The 22,838-nt window shown below is 63.7% G+C and overlaps 2 protein-coding genes across 5 annotated transcripts; one reads left to right on the top strand and one right to left on the bottom strand.

Moving 5' to 3' along the window:
* The first annotated feature begins 58 nt into the window (after nucleotides 1-58).
* SNRNP25 (small nuclear ribonucleoprotein U11/U12 subunit 25) lies at nucleotides 59-2,766 on the top strand. Its single transcript, XM_069486405.1, has 5 exons — nucleotides 59-290; nucleotides 925-1,015; nucleotides 1,250-1,355; nucleotides 1,908-1,982; nucleotides 2,400-2,766. The coding sequence occupies exons 1-5, from the start codon at nucleotides 249-251 to the stop codon at nucleotides 2,455-2,457; spliced, it is 372 nt and encodes a 123-aa protein (XP_069342506.1). The 5' UTR covers nucleotides 59-248; the 3' UTR covers nucleotides 2,458-2,766.
* A 603-nt stretch (nucleotides 2,767-3,369) lies between these two features.
* On the bottom strand, nucleotides 3,370-18,187 carry RHBDF1 (rhomboid 5 homolog 1). Of its 4 annotated transcripts, XM_069487226.1 has the most exons (18): nucleotides 18,065-18,187; nucleotides 10,282-10,422; nucleotides 10,082-10,212; nucleotides 8,979-9,192; nucleotides 8,331-8,540; nucleotides 8,133-8,255; nucleotides 7,903-8,060; nucleotides 7,163-7,417; nucleotides 6,950-7,061; nucleotides 6,743-6,817; nucleotides 6,475-6,636; nucleotides 5,697-5,797; nucleotides 5,477-5,540; nucleotides 5,017-5,111; nucleotides 4,705-4,780; nucleotides 4,538-4,638; nucleotides 4,269-4,422; nucleotides 3,370-4,042 (listed from the first exon to the last, which is right to left on the bottom strand). In XM_069487226.1, exons 2-18 carry the CDS (start codon nucleotides 10,396-10,398, stop codon nucleotides 3,623-3,625), a joined length of 2,568 nt encoding a protein of 855 aa, XP_069343327.1. In that variant the 5' UTR covers nucleotides 10,399-10,422; nucleotides 18,065-18,187; the 3' UTR covers nucleotides 3,370-3,622. The 4 variants fall into 4 exon arrangements, with proteins under 4 accessions (XP_069343327.1, XP_069343326.1, XP_069343325.1 ...); XM_069487225.1 differs by lacking the exon at nucleotides 18,065-18,187 and adding an exon at nucleotides 11,799-13,614 and having other exon boundaries at nucleotides 3,397-4,042; nucleotides 8,133-8,540; XM_069487224.1 differs by lacking the exon at nucleotides 18,065-18,187 and having other exon boundaries at nucleotides 3,397-4,042; nucleotides 8,133-8,540; nucleotides 10,282-13,614.
* Nucleotides 18,188-22,838: the final 4,651 nt, after the last annotated feature.

The raw sequence follows: 22,838 nt of genomic DNA, 5'->3' as shown, positions 1-22,838 counted from the left end.
GGTCATCGCGGCCGCCCGGGGGCGCACCAAGCGCGGGGCTGCCTGGCTGGGGCGGGCCGCGGTGCCCGCGCGTGCGCGCTCCGTCTCCCCAGCGCGGGCTGGCGGGGCCCACGGAGCCCGGCCGGGGACTGGCGGCCCTGGAGGCAGCGGAGGCCGCGGGTCCGCTCGAGACGCCGCAGGACGATGAGGACGAGGAGGAGGCGCTGCCGCACTCTGAGGCGGTGGACGTGTTCCAGGAGGGTCTCGCCATGGTGGTGCAGGACCCGCTACTCTGCGATCTACCGATCCAGGTGCGCGGGCGGGTCGGGCCCGGACAGCCCCTGAAGGTGCCCGTGGGGGGCTGCGGCCCGGAGGCCGATGAAGGCGCCTCTGGGCGTAGACGAGGGTCTCGACCTGGGCCGGGGGTGCGCGGGGTGAAGCCAGCCAGGCATTTGCCTGGGGCGCGGGATTTTGCCCGTCATGTGGGTGGTTCAGATTAACTTGTGTTTCTTCACTGTTGTATTAAAGTTATTATTACCCTGACTTTTTTGGCGCCTTGGTAAATTTTGCACACCCACCTTGCCCTAAGTGCCGGGACCCTGGCCCAGATCCTGGTGATCAGTGACCCTTGGGGTGAACTGACGGCCAAACCTAGTGTTTCCCTACCCAGATCAGGGGCTGATCCTCCTGTGAGTTCATTCTCCCTGCCTGTTTCTTTGCACTGCTTTCCCCGGAGACTTTGTCAACTTTGGATATTAAATTAAGATGGGGGTGGACCGTGAGATTGGGGTGCTGAAGAAACCCTTAAGGCAAGAGCCCCTTCCCTTCCTTGCCCTTCACAAAATGGAGCATCACTTCTTGGCAACTGTCAGCTTGTTTTCTTTGTTGTTGTTTGAGGTAGTTAAGAAAGGCAGGGTTCCTACTTCCACCCTTGGTCTTCTCTAGGTTACTTTGGAAGAGGTCAATTCCCAAATAGCACTAGAATATGGCCAAGCAATGACAGTCCGAGTGTGCAAGATGGACGGAGAAGTGATGCGTAAGTGCCGCCCGCCTCCCTTCAGGCCTGTGGTCCAAGCTGTCACAGGGGCAGGACGTTAGGCCAGTGAGCACAAACTCACAAGCCATGCCCAGGGGTGTTGGGACGGCCACAGACCTGCCCCGCCCAACACATCAGAGCTCAGCAGAGGTTCTGGGTTACTCTCCTGCCAGCTGAGGACGTGGCGGTGGGTTCCCACTCTGGATCTTCTCCCCTTTGTGTCCGTCGGTGCAGCTGTGGTTGTGGTGCAGAATGCCACGGTCCTGGACCTGAAGAAGGCCATCCAGAGATACGTGCAGCTGAAGCAGGAGCGGGAAGGGGGCATTCAGCACATCAGCTGGTGAGTGGACAGCAGCTCCCAGCTCCACCTGGGCATGTCACCACTGAGGTGACAAGCTCCCTGTTTCAAGAGTTCCAACAGGGCAGGTGCTTCTGTGCCTGAGACTCCTGCCTCGGCTGTTCTTTCTAAACATGCTGGCTCTTTCATGCACATCACCCCACCCAAGCTGCTCGGTGTCTTCACTCGGGGACGCCTTAGACCATTTCCAGTGTGTCCGGAAGGGGCCTCCCTAGTTACAGGTGGTGCAGCTGTCAGGGTTCTGTCCCTCCTCACCTACGTGTCACCAGCCCTCACGCTCCTGGATGAAGTGTCCTGTTAGCCGAGTCTTGGCACTGTCGCCTATTTTATTAGCAAAGTGTGTTTGGACTTGCTGCCCCATCCAGCCCTTTGAGAACAGTGCTTCCTTACAGCTGCCTCAGGCCTGATGCGTGGATTGTGGGGAGGACAGCTGCCTCGGGCCCCTTGAGGCCGATGCCTCGAGTCCCTGTCATGCACAGCCACCCGGCTCGCCCTGTTCGGGGCATATAGTTTACCCGAGTCCCCTTCTTGCAGGTCCTATGTGTGGAGGACGTATCATCTGACCTCTGCAGGAGAGAAGCTCACAGAGGACAGGAAGAAGCTCCGAGAGTAAGTATAGACCGTATCCTGAGCTGGAGGGGGACATCTGGTCCACTGCCCTCCAGTCCCCAGTGCTCTGCCAGAGTGGGGCGGCCGCCCCAGGAGGCGATGCCCTCCGACAAGGAGATACACTGGGGCTGTCCCCACGAGAACGGCAGGCAGAGGTGCAGCTCCAGGGGCCCGGCGTTTCTCACTAGCAGCAGCTCAGGGCTGCACAGTGCCAGCAGGAAGGGCATGAGAGTGGGCATGGACGTGCCCTGCTGGCAGCGTGGGTCCGTGGAAGGATGACCACTGCCACCTCCTGGCCTTCCTGGATGCCACACTCGTCCGTATCTGTTGTTGTTTCCTGGTCCCTCACGAGCCTCTGGCGGGGAGTCACAAATGGATCCCTCTGTAGGTCAGTTCACACCTTTCCTTCCCTTTCAGTTACGGTATCCGGAATCGGGATGAGGTTTCCTTCATCAAAAAGCTGAGGCAGAAGTGAACCTCCGGATAAGGACAACTCTAGTCACTGGCGGTCGAGCCTTTTCCAGAAGGATGGTGCCCTCAAGCCATTGTCCCTTTCACAGAAAGGATGTGAGGTGGCCTCAGCCCAGCTGTGTCCACCTGGGACCGTCAGCATGAACCCTGCAGCCCTCAGGACTAGGACTGGGTGAACCAGTGCTCCTTTCTCTCCTGTCTACTTGGCCTCGGCCTACCTCTCCCTGGGCCCAAATACCCTGATCACACGGCCGGTCCTACAGGGCTACGGGCCTGGCCCTGTGTACAGAATAAACCTGTTTGGTTCTTACTCTGAAAAGTCGGAAAGCCACAGCACCCTGGGTAGGAGGGACTGGGGCCGCCGCATCACAGAGGGGAGCTAAGAAGAGATAACTGCTGCAGGTGAGTCCTAAAGCCCACGATGTCACACCTGAGACCTGTGGCACTCCCCAGGTCACGATTCCCTTACCGTGATCTCCACAGCAAAGGGGAAATAATAGGGGCAGCTCCCTATGTCTACTTGTGGGGCAGCAAGGCCTGCCTCAGAGCCCACGGTGGAAAGGGGCATGTGGCACCGCTGTGGGTGGGACCTCCAGCCCCAGCCCGCAGGGCTCACCTGCACCAGCGCCTTCATCAGGCTCGGTGAAAAGGGCGGCAGCAAAGGTGGGGACTGGGACTGCTGGGGGTGCAGGGAGCACTTCCCCGTGGGGGGGCGGGGGCGTGACAGCACATCCCTAAGGCCTTGCCCAGCGCTGGCCACCGGCCACCCTCGGAGGGGGCAGCAAGGTGCACCCATGACTGCATCTGACACTTAGCTGCATGTCCTGGGGAAGCATGAGCCAGAGGCCGGGGGCCTGCAGGACCTCCCTCTCCAGCCCCCAGCCGGAAACCGGGTGGAAGGAGGAAGACGCCCGGGTCAAGTTAGTGGCAGCTAAAACGCTCCCAAGTCCATTTATTGGCCACGTGAGGTGGTCGTCCAGAGACTGGTTAGAAGGTTATCACAGGAAGTAGTGTACTAAATGCCCGGCAGTATGAAGGGTTCGGCAGACGTAAGGCACAACAGGTCTGGGTTCGGAACCGCGTGCGTCCCGTAGGCCTGTGAAGCTCAGGGTGGTCCTGCCCGTCTGGCTCCGGCCTGAAGCACGTGGCCGCCAGTGCCGGCAGCCGGCTCAGTGGAGCTGAGCGTCCAGCTCGTACTTCTCACAGAACTTGTCCGTGAAGGGGATGCAGGTGAGGAATTCGCACCACTCGCAGCGCACAGGATAGAAGTAGAAGAGCACCACCAGGCCGGCCAGGAGGCCCAGGAAGACCACCTGGGAGACGACGATCTGGCTGCGCTTGCGGTACAGGTCGAACTTGCCAAAGCTGATGTAGGGCAGGAAGGCGAAGGAGAGGAAGAGGCCACTGACGAAGCCCGAGATGTGGGCAAAGTTGTCGATCCAGGGCAGCAGCCCAAAGGTGAAGAGGAAGAGCACCACAGCGAGCAGCTTGAAGAAGGCGCGCCAGGGCCGGGCCAGGATCTGCCAGCTCTGGAAGAGCTCCACAAAGAGGCAGGCCAGGATGCCAAACTGCGAGCCAGCAGGGCCCACCTGGGAGGCAGTGGGGGGGCTGTGAGCCGGGGGGGCCGAGTGGGCCCCCAAAGCTTCGTCTTCCCGCCCACCTCCCGCGGCCAAGAGCACCCAGGACTGAGGAGCCAGATGCGGATGCCCCCAGGCCGGGCGCTCTACAACCCACGTTCAGTGCTTGGCACGGACTGAGTTCACACCTGACCACAGGTGCGCACAGGAGGGTCCCCACCCTGAGGGGCAGCCTTACCTCTGCCCGGTATGGCAAGAAGATGGCACTGGCCAGGTTGCCGGTGACACCGCTCAACAGGTAGATGATGGCTATGCGGTGCCAGCCCGCCAGCTTCTCCAGGTCCCGCAGGACGGTCATCTGGAAGCAGACGGACACCAGGCAGTGCAGGATCCTGTGGGCATGGCAGTAGGGAGGCACTCAGCGGGGAAAGGGACATCTCTGCCACTCCCAGCCAGCCGCCCCTGGGGTCCCCGAGGCCACACCACCCGGCCCACGGTGTCACTTGCCCGGCGTGCAGGAAGAGGGACAGCCACAGGCGGTAGAACTGGTCAGGCACCTCAGGGTTGAGGAAAGGCAGGAGGCCACACACGTCATCCATGCAGTGCACCTGTGCGGAGTGGCCGTCAGGACCCACAGTGGCTGGGGAGGGGCCACACTCGCCCTGGGGACCTACCTGAGCGCACAGTGTGGCCTCCTCGTGGAAGTAGCCCCTCATGAAGTCACAGTACTCGCGGGAGGTGATCTCACACCTGGAAAGTCAGGCTAGGTTTGGAGGTGCCGCTTTGCAGAGGGGCCTGCTGGGGCCCAGGAGCTGCTTTCAGCCCCACCCTCCCGCCTCTGCTGGGCCTGAGAAAGTCCAGACCCTTCCTCACCCCGCACTCCTCGATGCACTGGGTTATTCCAGGAGTCGGTGAGGGAGAAGGCACAGCCCCAGGGCGGTGCTCGCAGCCCAGGGACAGCTGCACGCTCACACGGGTACACCCACCTGCCCTTGGTGCCGATGCAGCAGGGCCGGCCTGTTATGACACAGTCCATGTGGGGATGGTTGGTGTGGTTCCCGGCACTGTTTTTGGTGCAGATCTGGGTCACAAATGGGGGTGAGATGGGTCAGGACCTCCTCCAACCCTGCACCCGACACCGTGTTGGGGGTGAAGCAAAACTGGACAGGCCCATGAGGTAGAAAGCAGGCCTTCCTTGACTGCAGGCTGCCAGCCCCGAGCCTTAGCTGGGCCATCTGTCAAACTGGAATAATATCGTTTGACCTTCGAAGTTTTCACCGAGCTCTCTTGCTCGGACTACTCGCTCAGAGGGGCAGGACAGGCTGTGCAAGGCCAGGGGAACTGCGTCAGAAAATGTGTGAGTCTCTGGCATTACTAATGGCTGGGTGTGGCTTCCCCCACCACATGACAAGGAGGACTCACCAGCAACCCCCCACCCCAGCTCACCGGCCACTTGGTGATGTCTTCTGGCCACTCATGGGGGTCTTCGGATGAGGGTTCGTCACACACCCTGCGTGAGCCAAGTGTGTGGTCAGGCCCTGCCTGGAGCCCCTAGCATGGGTGCCCTTCCACCCCGCTCAACACGGAAGGGGGCATCCCTCCCTCACACCCCCCAGGAAGGTGTGGGTGGGCAAAAGCAGGTGGGAGGGCGGCCAGCAGGACTGACCTGGGGTCCTGGTGGCAGACGGAGCCAAACTGCCTCTTGTGGCCTGCAAGGTCTGGGGCACTGGGATGGATGGGCCACTTCACCCACACTGCCAGGGTGGACTGCGGAGGGGACAGAGGGTCAGTCCCTGGGCAGAGCCCCCCTTTACCCAGTTCAGTCCGGGCAACGTGGGGGCTCAGGGAGTCCGGGCTCAAAGGCAAAGCCACTGAAATCCTCCCTCTGACTCTGCAACTCGGCCTCTGTGAATTTATACTCTTGCAATGCACACGCATGTTGGTGGAGACTGTTACAAGGCGTTCAGCTGCGTAATTGCTATTAACAAAATCAGAAACGACCTCTGTGTCCTAAATCAGGGAACTGGTATAAACTATGCCACCGGCATGTAAGATGACGTGATCAAAGTTTGGATGAATCTTTTTAGAAACTGTTCAGTGGGAACAAAGGCAATACCACTTATGCAAACTTGAAGACACACGCACACAAACCAGACACATCCTCAGTGAGTGCACCTACACCAAAAGACCAAATCAAAACTTCCAACGATCCTCTGTGGGGCGAGGAGATGGAGCTGGAGGACGGGGTAAGAACGAAGGAGACGGGAACGGGAAGGCCGTGCGCACAGGGGCGGTTCTACGTGCCACGGAGGACGGTAACGGGTCGCTCGGCCGGGTGGTGACGGCCGAACCCGCCGCACGGGCGGGGGCGGGGGGCGGGGCCGGGATGGGGGCGGGGCCGGCGCTGGGGGCGGGGCCGGGCCGGGGCGGGGCAGCGGACGCACCGAGCACTCCTCCTCTGACGTCTGCACGCAGCCCGACCTGTCGTTGCGCACGCAGCAGGCTGAGTGCTTTTCGCGCTCGCGCGCCGCGTGGATGAAGCTGTGCACCTGCGGATCCTGGCGCATGCAGGGCGAGAACTTGGCGCCCAGATGAATGAGGGCCTCCTGTGGGTGAAGGGGACGTGCAGCTGCGGCCGGGCCCAGACCCCCAGACCCCCAGACCCCCTGCCCGCCGGGCGCCGCCAGGCTCCGCCCCCTGCCCCGCCCTCACCGAGCTGGGCCCGATCCAGAAGTTCTCCTGCTGCACGTACTTGACGTTCTCGTAGACCCCGCGGTTCCGCAGCACCTAGGAAGTTGGGGAGCGGGATGAGACGGGCCAGTGTGGCCCCTCGTAGCCCCTCTTCTCCCTGACCGGGGCAGGAGGGGGCCCGAGCGCAGACTCCAGGCATCTGGGCCCAGGGAGGGCACAGGGGCTCACCGAGTCCACGGTCTCGTGCTGTGAGAAGCCCACAGGCGCGATGCCGTAGATGCACACGGCTAGAATGGTGACGAGCGAGTGCACGAAGGTGAGCCAGTAGGTGAAGAAGGGCCTGCGAGGCGGAGCATCAGCGGGGGCCGCACCCCCAACCCACAGCCCCACCCCCACCCAGAGGACCGCCAGCCCGGGCCTGTGTCCCTACCACACACCTACCTGTGGTCATCCATGTCCTCGATCTGGCGCTTGACGTAGCTGTCTATGCGCTTGCGGTAGGTGCGGTTGGTGAGCCGTCCCACCATGCCCAGCCCATACGGCCGCTTCTCCCTGGCGAAAAGCTTGCGCACCGGCACGGCGATGCGCTGGCCCCGGCGCGGCCCGGTGGTGCTCACCACCTCCTGCCGAAGCCGCACCTTGGGCTGTGGGGCCGCCGCGCCCTCCTTCTGCTTCCGCCAGCCACGCTCCAGGGGCCTGCAGGGAGCCGGCGCCTTTACCTGCCTCCCCAGCCCCGCAACCTGCTACCGTTCCATTCCTCACCTCGGCCTCCCGGAACCGCGGTCCCCGCCTGTCTCCATCCTGCCCAGGACTGGTGGTGACGATGCTGCGTGACTCATTCAGCATCAGCCTCCCCCTCACCAGTAAAAGGGCAAGCCTGCACCCCTCTGGGGACCGCAGGGAGGACAGAACCAGGACGCACGAGAGGTTCCGCGCTTCAGCGAGTATTAACTATGTCACCTGCTGCTCCCTGCTGGATTCTGTCCCGGCCCTGGGCTCTGGGGCTGCTGTCCCATTCCACAGATGGGCAGTTGTGCTGGGCGTCACACCCAGTCCTGGGTCTCCCACCTGTGGCGGGTTCCCAGTCCACGAGGCGGCCCCTTCCAGCACCCCAGACTGGGAACGCCGGAGCCTTGCCCAGCTGCCCCCATGCGGGACCCCTCACCGCCTCCCGCACTCACAGCATCAGGTGGCTGCGCTCAAGTTCGCTGCGGTCCAGGGCCCCGCCGGTGAGGTCAGCCTGCTCCGGGGCTTTCTCCCAGTCCTTGAGCGCTGCCTCCGACGGCGACTCAAAAACTTCGTCCGGGTATGTGGACAGCTCCTCATGGAGAATACCTTCCTGAGCAAACAGGTGCGGTCAGGGTGGGTGCAGGGACGAAGAGGGTCGGGCGATGCCCTGGGTGCTCCTTACCCGGGCAAAGAAGGATGTATCCAGCTCATCGGGGAAGTCGGCCGTGTCTTCCTCCAGAAAGCTGGCAGGGGTGAAGCTGCGGCGCTGCACCCGGCGCAGGGTGCCGTCCCTGGCAGAGCGGCCCTGGGGGCAAGGGCGTGAGCATGGGACCCAGAAGCCGGCTCGGTCCCCGTCCCCACCCTCGGCCCCTGCACGCACCTTCACCAGCGCCGCTGCCGCCCGGAAGCTCATCTTGGCCACCGACTCACGCTTGCGCCGCCGCGGGAGCCGGTTGAACCCTGAGCGGGAGCTGGAGAGGGAGCAGAGGGAGGCGGCACCTGGCGTGACGGGAGTGTGCGGGGCACTCAGGCCGTCCACAGCGTCATCGGCCACCCTGAAGGCCCGGCCGCGGGCCAGGGGGTCTATAATCTGGCGGAGGGGAGGGGACGCTGGAGTCAGAGCTGGGTCAGCAACATGGGGGCTCCTGGCCCACCCAGACCCACACACGCCCTGCGTCCAGAGCATGACTGCTTCCCCCCTCGCTCCTCACGGGCCCCTGGACAGCTGTACGGGCACCGTCCCCACCCTGCAGCCCCTAGGGGCTCCTTCTCCCTGCTAGGAGGGCGTTTGCACTGCTGGTCAGCCTGGGATGCCTTCCCATCCAGGAGCTGGGCCTCGGTGCCACCCCGGGACCCTGTCCCCACCACAAGGGGGGAGGTCCCCCTTCCCAGAGAGGATCTCAGGTGCCGACTGCTCTCCCAGAATCTGAGCTCCTGAGGAAGCTCCTCGGCTCAGGCAGGCTGTGTCCCCAGCCCCAGCCCAGGGGACAAGAAGGAGGGGCTGCGGGGGGGGCAGCAGGCGGCATACCTTCTGCATGCCCAGCTGGCACGGCCCCACATACAGGGGGGGCGGCGTCTCAGTGCTGGTCAGTGACACGTTGTCCTGGCTGGGCAGGTCCAGTTCCCGGATGACTTGGGGCTTCAGCTTCCCATAGCGCTGGCTGCAGTGACGGATGCTCTTGCGCTGCCACTTCTGGGTGCTGTCACTGTCCTTGCTCACTCCAAACCAGTCAGCCGTCCCCCTGGCGTAGGAAGGACTCAGCAAGGGGCAGCCAGATCTCCCTGCTCCTAGGCAGGGGGCTTCAAAGGCCCCCCTCTGGGACAGCATGCCCTTCCCCTGACTTCCAGTCACCCCGGGGCCCGGGGTCTGGGCAGTCGCGGTCTGATTAAGAGGCTGAGTGGGTGGCACCCCTGGCCACACCCTGAACAGCCAACTCCAAATGCCCAGCAGACCACAGCTAGCAGGCCTCAGCCGTGCCTCACACGGGCCCTCGCCCCACCCCTAACAGGGGACAGAGGGGAGACGCTGAGTCCAGACAGGACGCTGAGAGCTCAGCCCAAAGCTCGGCCCCAGGCAGCAGCTGAAACCCAGGACACCACAGAACTCAGAGAGCAGCTGCGACAGGGCCCAGAAGGCCACACACAGCCCCGGACGTGCAAACAAAATCACTGCCAGCCCCCGCTGTTACGAGCCCCAGGGATGCCAACCACGCTGGCAGCTCCCAAGAGGCCGCATGCCATTCACATGCCGGAAAGCACCAACACACTCATGACCTGTACGAGGCACCTGAGCAGGGACCAAGAGAGAGACTGGCGCGGCGGGAGGGCCCTGCAGGCCGCCTGGGCACCCAAGAGGGGCAGGGTGTGGACACGCCCAAAGCGCACTTGTCGGCTGCTGTGAGGCCAGAGCATGAGGGAGGGGAAGGAGAGCACGGGGGGAGGGGGCGGGAAGGGGGGTAACGGGAGAGCAGTCAGTCCCCAGAACAGGAGGAGGACAGGAGACATGGGGACTGAGACCGAGGAGAGCACTGGGGCAGCAGGGGCCCCCGCCCCCGGCCCCGCCCCGTGTGCCTGCCTCTGTCCCCACAGCCCCCAGCCCCAGCCCGTGCGGTGGCCGACATGGCGCCATACCTGCGGATGGTCTGTGTGATGGACGTCTGGCGCTGCAGCGCTGGCCGCCGGGGCTCGGGGTGGGGCGAAGGGACGCGGGCTGTCTCGGCCGGCATGCTCACACTCCGCAGGAAAGCCTGGCGCCTCAGGGGCTGGGCAACAGGGGCACGGTGAGGGCACGGAATGGGGTGCACCCACGGCCCCCGCTGACCAGGGCCTACCTGCAGGAAGCCGGGCTCCTCTGTGGCCGGGGGCACCACAGCTGGGATGTCTAGCTTCAGCCAGGGGGGCTTCTTGCGCTGCAGACTGCTCGTGCTGTCTCTGCGGGCCTCGCTCATGGCTCCAGGGTCAGTGAGGCGGGCCTGGCGGCAGGGGTTGGGGTGCTGCTCAATCGTGCGACACAGACAGACCTCTGAGGACTCACTGGGCCCAAACCCGGGAGGAGGGAGAAGCAATGGTAAGCCCCACGGTGGCGCTCATGGCTGCTGCTGTCAGAGACCTACTGTGTGCTCAGCACCGACATGCTCACCCAGCAGACAGTGCTGGGCGCACCCCAGGTCTTCGGACAACATAAATGCTCCACAGACAACTCTCTGAGTGCCTACTGCGACCAAGTCACTGTTCTAGGTGCTTGCGACACACTGGCGAATGAACAGGACAAAGTCCCTGCCCCCCTGGAGTGTACAGCCTAGAGGGTAATAAACCTACAAGTGAGTACATGCACCGTTAAAAGATGCTACGTGTGCCTGGAGAAAAATCAGCAGATTACGGTTGCTTGGTGGGAGGCGACATCTGAGCAGAGGCTTGAGGGAGGAGAGGGAGGGAGTGCGCTGGGCTGCGAGGATGTCCCACACACAGGGAACAGCCAGCGAGAGGTCTCGGGGGCACGGGCTCACCCCCATCTACACAGGGCAAATCTGCGGCCCGTGTGACCCGGACTTCGTCCCCTTAACCGTGACTTGCACCCCAGAGACGGAGTGACCACTGTGTGCACGGCGGTCTGCAAGGGGGGTGCTCAGTCCCTGGCATGGAGCCCCCACATTCAGAGGAAGACGTGGCTGCCCAGGAAGCAGAGCGGCTGCGGGTGGTGCCAGGCTCCTGTGTACAAATGGCTTTCCAAAGCCACCTGGGCACAGGCACCACGATGACCACCAAGGGGTGCCATGTGCCCAGAAACAGAGGTGAGGGGGCTCGGCACTGGGGGTGGTGGGCGGCATTGCATGGTTGGCACTACCCTGAACGCCTCAGACCCCAACCCCAAACCGATCACTTGGGCACAGGGCAAGGGCAGAGAGGCCAGGGTTCGACCTGGAGCACCGCTGCCGGGCAGTGTGACTGTGAGACACGGCAAGGCCTCCTGGGGACGCTGTTTTCCCCCATTACACCTTGGGACAGATCTGCACCTCCCCCACCAAGAGGGACAACAGGGTCTAGAAAGTAGAGATCCAAGACTGGAAGCACAACAGGGACACAGAGAGTGTGGGGACGGCTGGAGCTTCCTGGAGCCATTTTGGGCAGAAAACCCCAAATGCCTCAGCCTCTTCAAAGAGCTGCAGACCCTGACAGGCTCTGAGCTGTAGGGTCTGTAACCGCCCCACTAAGGCCCCCAGAAACGGCTTCCACTTGAGAGTCTCCCTCTCAGCTGCTTGGCGGGGATATAAAGAAAGCTCCCCCCACACTGTACAAGTAGGGAAACTGAGGCGTAGAGAACAGAGGCTTGCCTTGCTCAGGGTCACACATTCTGGGCAGCATAACGAGGGGAAGGCCCAAGACGCTGCTCAGAGCTCCTAATGGTCTTATGCCAACCAGGGACAGTCCTAGGACAGTGCTCACAGCTTCCAGTGGCCCTGCACCCACCAGGGGCAGCGCCAGGTACTGCTCTCAGCTCCTCCTGGTCCTGCAGGGGCCAGAAATGGACCCGGTGGGAGGGGGGCCTGCAGGGTGCCTTCTCCTGGCTCAGCCCACCCGCTCCAGCCCCATCTCTGAGCTGACCACGCACTTCAGGTCCCAGGGGGCAGGTGGGGGCAAGGCTCAGGGGGCTTCCCAGGCATGGTGCCCAGGGGTCTTTCCGCCCACACGGCCCCCCGGCGCTGAGCTCCTCTCCATGCCCTCAGCAGCCTGATCTCAGGGCAGCGTTTGTCTGCACGACACTGGGAGGCCCTGCTGGGCCCCCTGCCCGCGCTGAGCCCCCTGCCCGCGCTGAGCCCCCTGCCCGCGCTGAGCCCGCCGTGTTGAGGGAGGCGGCCAGCGTCCGGCATGAAGGCGCCTGGCTGAGAATTCCAGCAGTCAGCACCTGACTCTACCCCAAACTCAGCCCAGACCCGTGTGTCCCCGGACGTGGCCCAGCCACAGTACCAACAGGGCACAGGTCATGTGGGCGGCAGCACCATCGCCCTGCTGGTAGGGAAATGGCCAGCAGGGGCCGCCTCTGAGTCTCAGACACCGAGGGTGGGAGGTCCAGCCGGTGCCAGGCGCGCGGGCAAGGCCGGGGGGCTCAGGAAGGAGCTTCCTAAACGGAGCACACCCTCCCAGCCAGTCAGGCCGGGCCCACCAGGTGGGGACGCAGGCATGCTGGCCCTCAGGCCGCGTGGGCCCCACTGCGGGGACGGGGCAGGCACCAGGCGCGGTGGAGACCCCCTTAGCATGTCAGGTAGGGGAAGCCATGCTGCCTCCAGTCCATCCCGAAGGGCCGCTGTGGCCCTGCCAGCCAACAGTCACATGCCTCAGCCAGCCCCGGTGGTCTTGCCCAGAGAACAGGCCGCTGTGGGGTCCCACTGGGAGTCCGCAGGCTGCGTGCCGGGGGCTACCCCTCCGGGAGCCTCTCTGCCTCTGCTCAGCATCCCCAGGTGACATCAGCTGGCCCTCGGCTCAGAAATGCAAGCAACCTTTGCCACCTGATCGACTCACACTATCCATAACCCTCCACGGCACCTGCTTCCCCCGCGAGGCCTGTCCTCACACCTGGCTCCCTCCCATCGGGGAGCCCCCGGCAAACGGACTCTGCCCAGCCGCAGTCAGCCTGCCCCGCTCCCAACAGGTGCCTGGATCCCTGGGCACAGCAGGGCACAGCGGGGAGCTCGTTCACACGTGTGCGGTCCTCTGTCCTGTCACTGCGGAGTCCACAGGGCCCAAGACCTGCTCTGAAGCCACCACAGGGTAAACACTGCAGGGCACAGGCTGGCAGGGCCTGCATCCATGATCTGGGGTAACGGGGGGTTCCTCAAGACCCTCAGCTGGGTCTGACGGACGCACACGGGTGGGAGTGGGAACAGCACACGTTAGGGGGGAGAACGGCTGAGGCTGTGAGATGTGCAGGGAACCTGACATCCCCCAGTCCCCGCCTCGGCCTGGGCCGGCGCTTGGCCCCGGGAAATGCTGGAGAGTTCCGTTCGTGAACCCCCATGCCCATACATCCAGGTCTCCTGGGGCGCCCCACCTCCACCCAAACCCCTTCTGTGCTAGGGCTGGAGGCAGGAAGGAGTTTGAGAGCCACACAGCTCTAGGTCCAGCAGGCGGCAGAGGACGCCCACCCTGCCCTCGGTGCCGTGTTCCCGGCCCACCCTGCCCTCGGTGCCGTGTTCCCGGCCCACCCTGCCCTCGGTGCTGTGTTCCCGGCCCACCCTGCCCTCGGTGCCGTGTTCCTGGCCCACCCTGCCCTCGGTGCCGTGTTCCCGGCCCACCCCTACGTGCCTGGCTCCCCACCCGGGCCTCCAGTGGGTGGGATTCCCAAGGCCCGTGGTGGGGAGCGCCACAGCAGACACGGGGGGCAGGCCCAGGCGGGACAAAGAGTCTGGGCCAGGGAGCTGCGCGTTGCCGGCCCAGAAACAGAGGCTCAGTGTCCGGGCCTTCCCCAGGCGCACAGTGGGCTCTTGTTCCCGGACAGCCCCTCGAGGGGAATCCCGACAGCAGCTCCCCTCCGCTGACCCCAGAGTGCAGGGGAGACCGCGGCCATGGACAGCCTGACGGCCGGAGGGTCACACCGCGTGAGTCACTCCTGCCCCCTCCCCCGGGCCAAGCCCCATCAAAAGTGCCACATGGGCATCTAGAAGTGAGGTGGGAAACGCTGGGGAGTCAACGCCAGCAGTGGTGACAGAGTCTGGGAACAAAACAGCAGCTGGTGACAGAGTCTGGGAACAAAACAGCAGCGCATCCCGGGCCGTCTGAGCAGCTCAGGACCAGCTCTGGGGCACGTGGCAGGAAGCCCACCCTGGCTGCGCGGAGACCGGTGTGGAGGGGCCGAGGGGCTGGGTGGGGGATGAGGGACAGTCCTGCCGACTCGGGTTCCTGCTCTGGGCACGACTGGGGACCCCCCAAGCTGGCCGTGTGCACAGGAGCCGACACGGGGGGGCCAGAAGGGACAGCCCAGGGGAGACACTGCGCTCAGATCCAATCTGTCTCCACCACCCACAACCCCAAGCAAGCCTCAGTTTTCCCATCTGAAAATCAGGGGTCATAGCAGTGCCCAGCACACAGTAGGTGCACAACTTTTAACAGCTGAGCCAACGATAGAACAGCTGGCGCTGCTTGTGGACACTGGGGCCCTCTGTGGGACAGGAGGGGGCGGCCAAAGCTGCAGGGAGGAGCTGGAGCGCAAAGGGCCCGCAGCACATGCACCCAGAGGGCAAGCCTGGGGAGGCTGGGGACAGGACCCTTCAAAGGTGTTGAGTTTAGGAAGGGACAGGAGAGGTTCTGGCCTGCCTAGGCCTGGACAGTGGCCACAGCCAGCATGAAGCCACATTCTCAGGTGTGAGCAGCGACCCCTCATCTCAGGCCTGCCCTGCACATTCCCAGGGCGATGCAGCCAGGGACAACTGAAGGCAGAGCGGAGGCCAGCCCAGGGCCAAAAGCATCCAGCTGGGCCCTACTCTGCCCAGGGGACTGCCCACTGCCAAGGTCATCTGGAGCAACACACCTTCCCAGACTCGGTCCCAGGAGGTGCTGGCTCCTCCAGCATCTCTACCCGCACCTTGCTCTGACGTTCAGTCCGCTATTTGACCCCTACTTTGATGCCCAACCCTGGAGCCCCTGGGAGGGGAATCACCAGCTGTCCGGCAGCCTAGAGTCCAGTCCTTCTGCACCTGGGCTTCTCTGTCCTCGTCTGCAAATGGGATGACGCCAAGAATGAGATGTGCCCGTCACCCTCCCAGGGACCCCTCGACTCTTCTGTGGAAGAAACGAGTTTCAGGGTGGAGCAGGGCAGGACCGAGACCTGGCCGGTGGCCTCCGCATTGCCCTCTCCCTGTCCCCAGAAGGACACGCTAGGTCCCTGCCTCCCCGCATCACCCCAGCCGGGCACATGGAGGGCAACGAGAGAACTAGAGGCTTCCTGCTACGGGACGCCTGTGAGGTAGGCCACGCGAAGCCCTGGAGACACAGGAATCCCTGGTGACAAAGACACGCCGGGGTCTGACCTGAGAGTGTGGCACACAGAGAGGAGAGGGGCCAGCCCTGGAGCAGGGACACTGTCCTACAGCTCAGCCGGCACACACGGGCACAGGGTCACTGACAGCCCTGACCCATCTGACAGGGTTGACATGACAGGCCCACCGGGGGGGCAGTGAGCCTCAAGGCTCAGGTGAGGGGACCTGTCCAGGCCATATGGTCACAAAGAGGGTGGGAACAAGGACTTCCTGTACCAGATTCTGGGTGTAACTTTCCCTTTAAAAGCTGGATACTTCTGGTCCCCAATCTGGAGTCCAGCCAGGTCCTCGAGTTAAGTGAAAGCAGCCTCTCTAGGCTGGAGAGGGGAGAGGCCCACAACCACCAACAGTCCTGGCCAGAGGGCAGAAGAGCAGCCCGGTCACCATAGGGGCCCTCCAGAAGTGTCCCTGGCTGACCTCGCACACATGCCGCTGGTGCCCAGCCACCTCCAGGCTCAGCAACCCCCTTCCAGGCCCCTCAGGCAGCAGGATAGGCCCGGAGAGGCTCCAGGAGGGGAAACCAAGTCAGAGCAGAAATGGCTTCAGGCATCAGGAGCCTGGCACACCTGCCTCAAACCTGACCCTGACTGACCCCATTGACCTGTCATAACTCCTGGGTGTGGTCTCTGAGTCCATCTCACAGGTAAGGAAACTTAGGCTTTTAGAGGCCAGCCACTGGCTGAGGCCACAGATCCTACGGGGGAGTTCAAGGCCCTGGGCCAGGTCTGCCCTGCAGCTGTGGTACAAGGGACCCCATCTGCCTGCCCAGCTGGCCCTGGTTCCAGAGGAGGGGCAGGCCGCCTGGGCTCCTCGGCCTGCAGGCCGTGGAGGGCTGTCAGACCCCGCTGCGGCCCCAGTACACATGCCTTACCAAGGGCATCTCAGCTGAAGGAGGAGAGAGTCACCCCAAACACGCCCAACCTAGAAAACAGGCAGAAGCCAAGGACTCCAATCCTTGGGCAGACACTGGAGTGGGGACCTGGAGCTGATGGGGGGCCCCTCATACCCAGGAAGGGGCTGAAGCCACCCAGAAGCAGCTGGGGGTGCCGGAGGCAGGGCCCTGATGGTCCCTGACGGTCAGGGGAGACCTGGGGGACTTCCCCTGAACCAAGTGCCCCTAGAAGGGCAGCTCCGCGGGGCGGTCGGCTCACTGATGCTGGACAAAGGCTGAGACCACAGCGACCCTCCCACTGTGCTGCCCTCCCCCGGCCTGTCTGTGCAACGGGAGGGAGGCTGCTTGGAGGGGCTGGGAAGGGGTCCGAAGCCCACTGCCTTCAATCTGGGTCTACCTGACCCCCATACCCCCTACTTGTCCTGCCCATTCTCAGGAAAAGGGACCCAGCATACCCACAGTGACCCCTGGTGGCAGGGGGCTCAGCCTGAGGGACCCCTTGAGCCCCAGCCAGCTGCTTGGTTCCCCAGCTTCCTCCCAACCTTGGGCTGGGGGCTGTGGGGCTGGGGTTGGCTCTGTGGGGGTGGGGAGAACCCAGCTGGGGACTGCCTAGGCATCTAGCTGGGTCAAACCTGAAAAGCCAGTTTCATCCTTGAATCTTCTCCTGTCTCCAACAGGAAGTCCCAAGGCGGGGGTGGGGGGTTCCCAGCACTGGGCTAGGGCTACAGACCCAGGCCCCACCCACCGCGACAGACACAGACTCACAACTCCAAGCTGACACCAAAGAAGGAACTCTGGTCAGGACCCTCCGGGCTGGGGGCAGGCCCGGCTCGGGGGATCCCCTGCCCATTCTGTCCCCAGCCCTACAAACAGGCCCCCAGCATGGCAGACAGCCAGGCTCGGCCCCAGTGCCCTGAGCACCCGGGGTCTGGCTGTCACCCCAGCTGGGAGAAGGCCTGCTTCAAAGCACCGACAGTGGCGTGGGGCCCCAGCCTGCCGCTGGGGACTCAGAGCACAGAGTGGGGGGCTGCCTTCGGGAGGAGCTCCCGGCCCACCCCGGACTTGAGCGTTCCCAGGTGGGGGGAGGGGTGCCAGTGAAGCCAGGGTCAGCCCCCCAGCTCCACAGCTGCTGCTGTTCCCACCCGGGTGACGGCGGCTGGGACAGGGACTCTCCGAGAAGTCCCACCCTCTGAGCTGGAGTTTCGCCTCGGAGACACCTCCCACCGGTGGTGGCCGGGAAGGAAAGGGGGGGGTCGGCGGAACCGGGGGACGCCTCAGGCTCGGAGCCCTGCGGCCCCCGGGACCCTCAGCTGTTGGGCGGGACGGGGCCGGGCTGTCCGGCCGGGTCAGGCCGCCGGGACACGCTAATCCGGCCACAGCTATTTTTGCGGCGCGCCGGGCGAGGAATCCGGGGCTGGGCCGCCTCCGCGAGCGGCTGCAAACTCCGGGAAGGAAAGTCCGGCCGCGGGAGCGCGGGCTCGCCGCAGCCCTGCCCCGGCCCGGCCCGCCCCGACCCCGGCCCCGGCCCCGGCCCCGGCCCCGGCCCCGACCCCGGCCCGGCCCGGCCGTTCCGAGCAGCTCCGGGCGCGGCGGGCGCAGGGCAGGCCCCGAGCGCGGCGACGCAGCCCCGGAACCCGCCCGGCCCGCGGACCCTGCGCCCCGCTCCCCGCCGCGCCCGCTCACCGCCGCCGCCGCCGCCGCCGGGGGTCCTCGGAGCGTCCCGAGGGTGTCGGGAGGGGCCGCCGCCGCTGGCCCGGAGGGCGCCCGCGCCGAGTCCCGCCCGCCCTCCGGCCCGGCCCGCCCGCCCGGGAATGCCATGCAGCGAGGGGCGTGCGCGCCGGGGGCGGGCCCGGCCGGAGGGGGCGGCTGCGCTGACTCAGGGCTCAGGAATGCGCGCCGCCCGCCTGCCGGCCGAAATCACCTCCTCCAGGAAGGCCACGGGGCTCCGCACTCCCCAGTGCCCGGCCGCGGCGACACCTGTGGCTGGGGGTGACGAGCGCCTTGGCCTAGGAGGGAGGGCCCGGCGGCCAACGGCAGGCCTGGGCTTTTCAGCTGCTCTCCGACTCCAGAGTGAGTGGAGACCTCATCCTGCCTTGATCTGTGCTTGAGAAGGTGGGGAGGGCGGCAGGAGGGGCACAGGGGGGAAGGGGGTGGGGGATGGGAGAGTGTCCCCGGAGCCCCGTAAACGGAACCTCGACCCTCCTGCAAAGGTCCGCACTGACGACTCATGTCTCCCACTCGCTCCGGCCCCTCGTGAGCACTCGCACTCGCTCATACACGTCCATGTGCGCACGCTCCTCACCGTCATACACGCCTCTGCATGCGTTCATTTACACACGCACCTGCTCACACACCTGTTTACACACAGACTCACATGCACACACCTGCTCCCGTACACACCTTCATAGGTGCTCACACTCACACACGTGCACACACACAATTGTACACACTCGTATACTGTGTACGCTGTGAACTAAAATAAAATTTTAAGGCTCACCCCCACCCCCCCCACCGGCTGACTGAATGGACCCTCTCGTAGCCAAAGGAATATCCTAAAACTAAACTGCCTGCCAGGAGGACAGAGGTCAGACAGGCCTCATCATGCCCCTCTCCCTTCTTGGGGACAGCCTTTGTAACCCATTAACAAGCCTAAGGGTCTGCAAGACAAACCTACAGGCCCTCAATTTACCCAACAAATCTATGTCCGGTGGCTTGTGTCTGATAAACAGCAACTATGTTAAAACATTCCAAACCTTTAGACAAAGCTTCATGTCTTTAACCAATTACAAGCCAAAGAATCTTTAAACCCACCTATAACCTGTAAGCCCCCCCCCACCTTCGAGATGGGCCACCTTTTGGGGCCAAACCAATGTATGATTCTCACATATTGATTTATGACTTTCCCTGTAACCCGTCTCCCTGAAATGTATAAAACCGAACTGTAACCCAGCCACAGCGAGTCCACTTGCTCAAGGCCTCTTGCACGTGGCTCTGGGTCACGATCCTCAAATTTGGCTCAGAATAAATCTCTCTAAAATTATTTTACAGAGTTTGGCTCTTTTCCGTTGACAACACCCTCGAAGTTCACGCACACACTCGATCACACGCACACCCAGGTCGGGATGGGAGCAGTCACCCCTCCCCAGGCCCCTGTGCCCCTCCTCCACTCTGTTCTCTTCCCTTGATCCCAGCGCTCAACCACCACCCCGGGGGGCTCATCCCTGCACTGAGCTGGATACAAAATGGCCCATCTGCTTTTAGCTGAGACTGCTGGGGGGAGTTCCCTGGCATCCCCCTCTCTGGACACTGGCTGGGCTGACTCACCCAGAGAAAAGAACAGGGGGTGGGGGTGCCAACAGCATGCTACAGGCTGGGCTGTCCAGCAGCCGAGAGTGGTGGAGGGGCCCAGGCTCCCTCTGGGTAGTGGGTCCCAGGGGCTCCCTTCTTGCTACAGGTTCCCAAGGACCCTTCCACTAGGTGCCCCCTCGAGCCTTGAAGGGTCCACAAGCATGTCCTCAGGCCTGTGCTGTGCGTGACTGCTTCAACCACATCCTCTGGGGCCAGGTGGCCCCTCTCAGCACTGAGCTGCTGCTACCAAAGGTGCATCCAGTGCCCAACTACAGACAAGGGCCTGGTCCTTGGCTATACTGAAAATAAAGTTGACAATCTGAACCAAAGGTGGCGGTGCACTTCCCGGCAGGTACCGGAGCCTGGGCAGGTGGCAGAATCCCCTGCCTGAATCCTTGTCCCTACCATGAGATGGGGGGGGGGGGAGGTGGGACGCGGGAGTGTGTCTGTTGCACATAGTGGGTCCTCTATGAACACAGGTGATACCAACACAATTCTTCACTAGAAGGGGGCAACGAAAGCTTTGGAGGGGTAGAGAGGAGCCCCTTCACCGGGAGGATGACACCACTGGTGCATCAGGGACATGAGGAAGAGCGAGGCTGCCTGGTGCCGATGCTCAGGGCTCCCGCAGTCTGCACATGCCCCTCCCAGGCCAGGCTCACAGCCAGAGACAGGACAGTCTCCAGGCCTAGCATTCTTGACCCCTGCCAGGAATAAGCAAGCCCTGCCGGGCCTGCATGCCCAGACTGGCTGGCAGTGGTGTTCTCTCTGGGACGCCAGGGACAGGCTTGCCTCCAAAGCATGCCACACTAGGCATCTGGTGTCAGCAGGTTCCTCCTGCAGTGGATGCTGTAGGGCACCACCCAGACCCACTGCAAGACCCAGACGCTCCTGCCCCGCTGCCAGGAGCACCAGCCACAGCTGAGACACACACACCCCTGCCCAGGAGTCATCTTCAGTGCAGAGCTGCCTTGGCCAAGATCACGTGTCCGCCACAGAGAAGGCAGTCTGCATCCAGGGACAGGTAAAAGGCTTCCCACTGTGTTCTTCCGGGATTCCTTCGAAGGGCCTAGCAGTCCCCAAGCTCCGTGGGACACACAGCAGCCTCTCTGCAAACCCTGTCCCCTCGGCCCTCACAAGTGTTACTCTCCAGAACACGCTCCCAGTGCACCCCTGCAGGCAAACCCCCATCCCAGTCTGCCCAGGAGTCCCCAGGCTTCCGCCCACCCTGGCCTCCTGAGTGAGGGCATCAGAAGATGGTGTAAGCAGAGTGGCTGGCGCCTGTGTGCTCAGGCCCATACCCAGTCCACACTGACACACGTGTGTGCACATACATGTGCTCTGCCTCATGCCTGCCCTACTGCCCTGCGTTCTGGTAGAGGACCCCCCCACATGGAAACCTCTCTTCTCCCGTCATCCACCCTGGAGAAATGAGAGTCAGCTACGCTTGCCCAGCACTCCTGGAGCTGGTGAGCAGGCGTCTGAGGATGGCTGTGTCTGGATCACCCTCAGGGCTTGTGGACCTCACTCCAGGACGCGAGCGGGTGGGAGCCCTGGCCAGTAAGAGGAGTCCCTAGCAGCTACTCTAGAATCCTCAGTTGTTTCCAGACCACAAGTAGTCACCCCAGGGGGCTATTCCCTGGGCTTCGGAGGGTCTATGGGGGGAGCAAAAGAAACTGCCCCTGCCTGGAGAGCAAAGCTGCAGGGATGAGGCCAGGACCAGCCCCTGGCTATTCGGGGAGGAGGCAGAAGTGGGCCGGGCCAGCCAGTGGCCTGAAGTCACAGGCTACTTGTGAGGCAACTGTCCCCTCCCCATGGCCCAGGGCGTGGCAAGGGGGTCCTGTAACCACCTGGGCCCAGGGCCCAGCAGCACTGCCAGCAGGGCCCCAGGGAGGGAGGGCGCAGCCCATACACCCCTCCCTCGGCCTGCCTAGGAGCCGCCCTCTCTGTCCAAGGAACTTTTGACCCTCCCAGGGCGCACCAGAGACAGAGGTCCCCAGGAGGCCACAGCCGCCCTACTGAGAGGCTGCCGGATGGGTGCTCACAGCAGAGGCGCGGGAGCCCACTCGAGCCCTGCTTCAAAGCTGTCGGCCACCCCTCCGCTGCAGAGGACACTGAGCCAGTGTGCTGGGCACCCGGGGACAGCGAGGCCAGTACCGGAACCCTGGCCTCTGTGGCCAGGAGAGCCACCATCTCGCAAGGCATTGCTCAGAAAGGCTCCAGGGATCCGACGGCCTCACTCCCTGTGGCTGGAGGCAGCTGCAGCCCCTCCACAGCCTGTGTGGGAGGGCAAGGGGCACAGAGCTGCTCACCCCGGCACTGACCGCAGCCTTGAATCCTTTCCAAGTATCAAGGCTGTCCTCACCTCCATCTTCCACCGACACCCTTGCCTCCTCCGAGCCTCTCCCATCCCATCAGCAGGGCACACTGGGGACAGAGGAGGCCCCAGGTCCCTTCCTCTCGCCTGGCATCACCTCGTGCCCCTGGCCAGCCTGCCGGCGGGCTCTGCAGCCCACAGTGGGAATGCTCAGCCCACCACGGCCAGCTGGCAGTAGACCACAAACCCGGAAGTGAGTGGGGGGAGGGAGGTAGGGGGAGGCAACAGAGATTGCGCAAGTCCCCCCACCCCACCCAGGCCAGAACATCTGGAGAAGTGGGTTGCCCAGCTCCCCCTCCTGGCAGGGCCAGGCTACCCCCAATGAGTCTCTCTCTCCTCGTTGGAAAGGTAGAGACAAAACTTCTCTGGGAGCCTCTGGACTCTCCACGATTTCTACAAGGACCCGGCACCACAAAACGACGCCCACTCTCTCCCTGCTCCCCTCAGGAAAACAAGGGTCCAGTGGGGGCCTCAGTTTCCCTCCTAGATTGTGGGGGAAGGATGGGGGTGCTCTTCCCACAGGAAGGGAGTCATTGGGTGGGATGGCTGCAGGGGACGAGGAGGAGGGTGGGGTCACACCCAGGCCTGCCTCATAAGCATGGATTTAGGACACGTTCACCCTCACACAGTGCCACACACAGCTGGATGGCTTCCAGCAGGCAGCTGGCAGCCCCTCCCTCCCCAGGAAGTCCTCGCTGGGGCTCAAGGGGTGGGACAGCTGGGCTCCAGCCTAGGCCAGAG

Source organism: Eulemur rufifrons, chromosome 14 (assembly GCF_041146395.1).
Source record: "Eulemur rufifrons isolate Redbay chromosome 14, OSU_ERuf_1, whole genome shotgun sequence".
Taxonomy (NCBI): Eukaryota; Metazoa; Chordata; class Mammalia; order Primates; family Lemuridae; genus Eulemur; species Eulemur rufifrons.
Note: the sequence above shows the minus strand (reverse complement) of the source record. Positions and strands in the feature narration are given on the sequence as shown.

Excerpts from the sequence above, each read along its gene's own strand:
- SNRNP25 (XM_069486405.1), top strand. The coding sequence starts at position 249 with ATGGTGGTGCAGGACCCGCTACTCTGCGATCTACCGATCCAG. Across the intron at positions 291-924 it reads TCTGCGATCTACCGATCCAG|GTTACTTTGGAAGAGGTCAA; the intron begins GTGCGCGGGCGG and ends GGTCTTCTCTAG. Across the intron at positions 1,016-1,249 it reads GATGGACGGAGAAGTGATGC|CTGTGGTTGTGGTGCAGAAT; the intron begins GTAAGTGCCGCC and ends CCGTCGGTGCAG.
- RHBDF1 (XM_069487224.1), bottom strand. The coding sequence starts at position 10,398 with ATGAGCGAGGCCCGCAGAGACAGCACGAGCAGTCTGCAGCGCAAGAAG. Across the intron at positions 9,193-10,081 it reads ATCACACAGACCATCCGCAG|GGGGACGGCTGACTGGTTTG; the intron begins GTATGGCGCCAT and ends TTCCTACGCCAG. Across the intron at positions 5,112-5,476 it reads AAGACATCACCAAGTGGCCG|ATCTGCACCAAAAACAGTGC; the intron begins GTGAGCTGGGGT and ends TTTGTGACCCAG.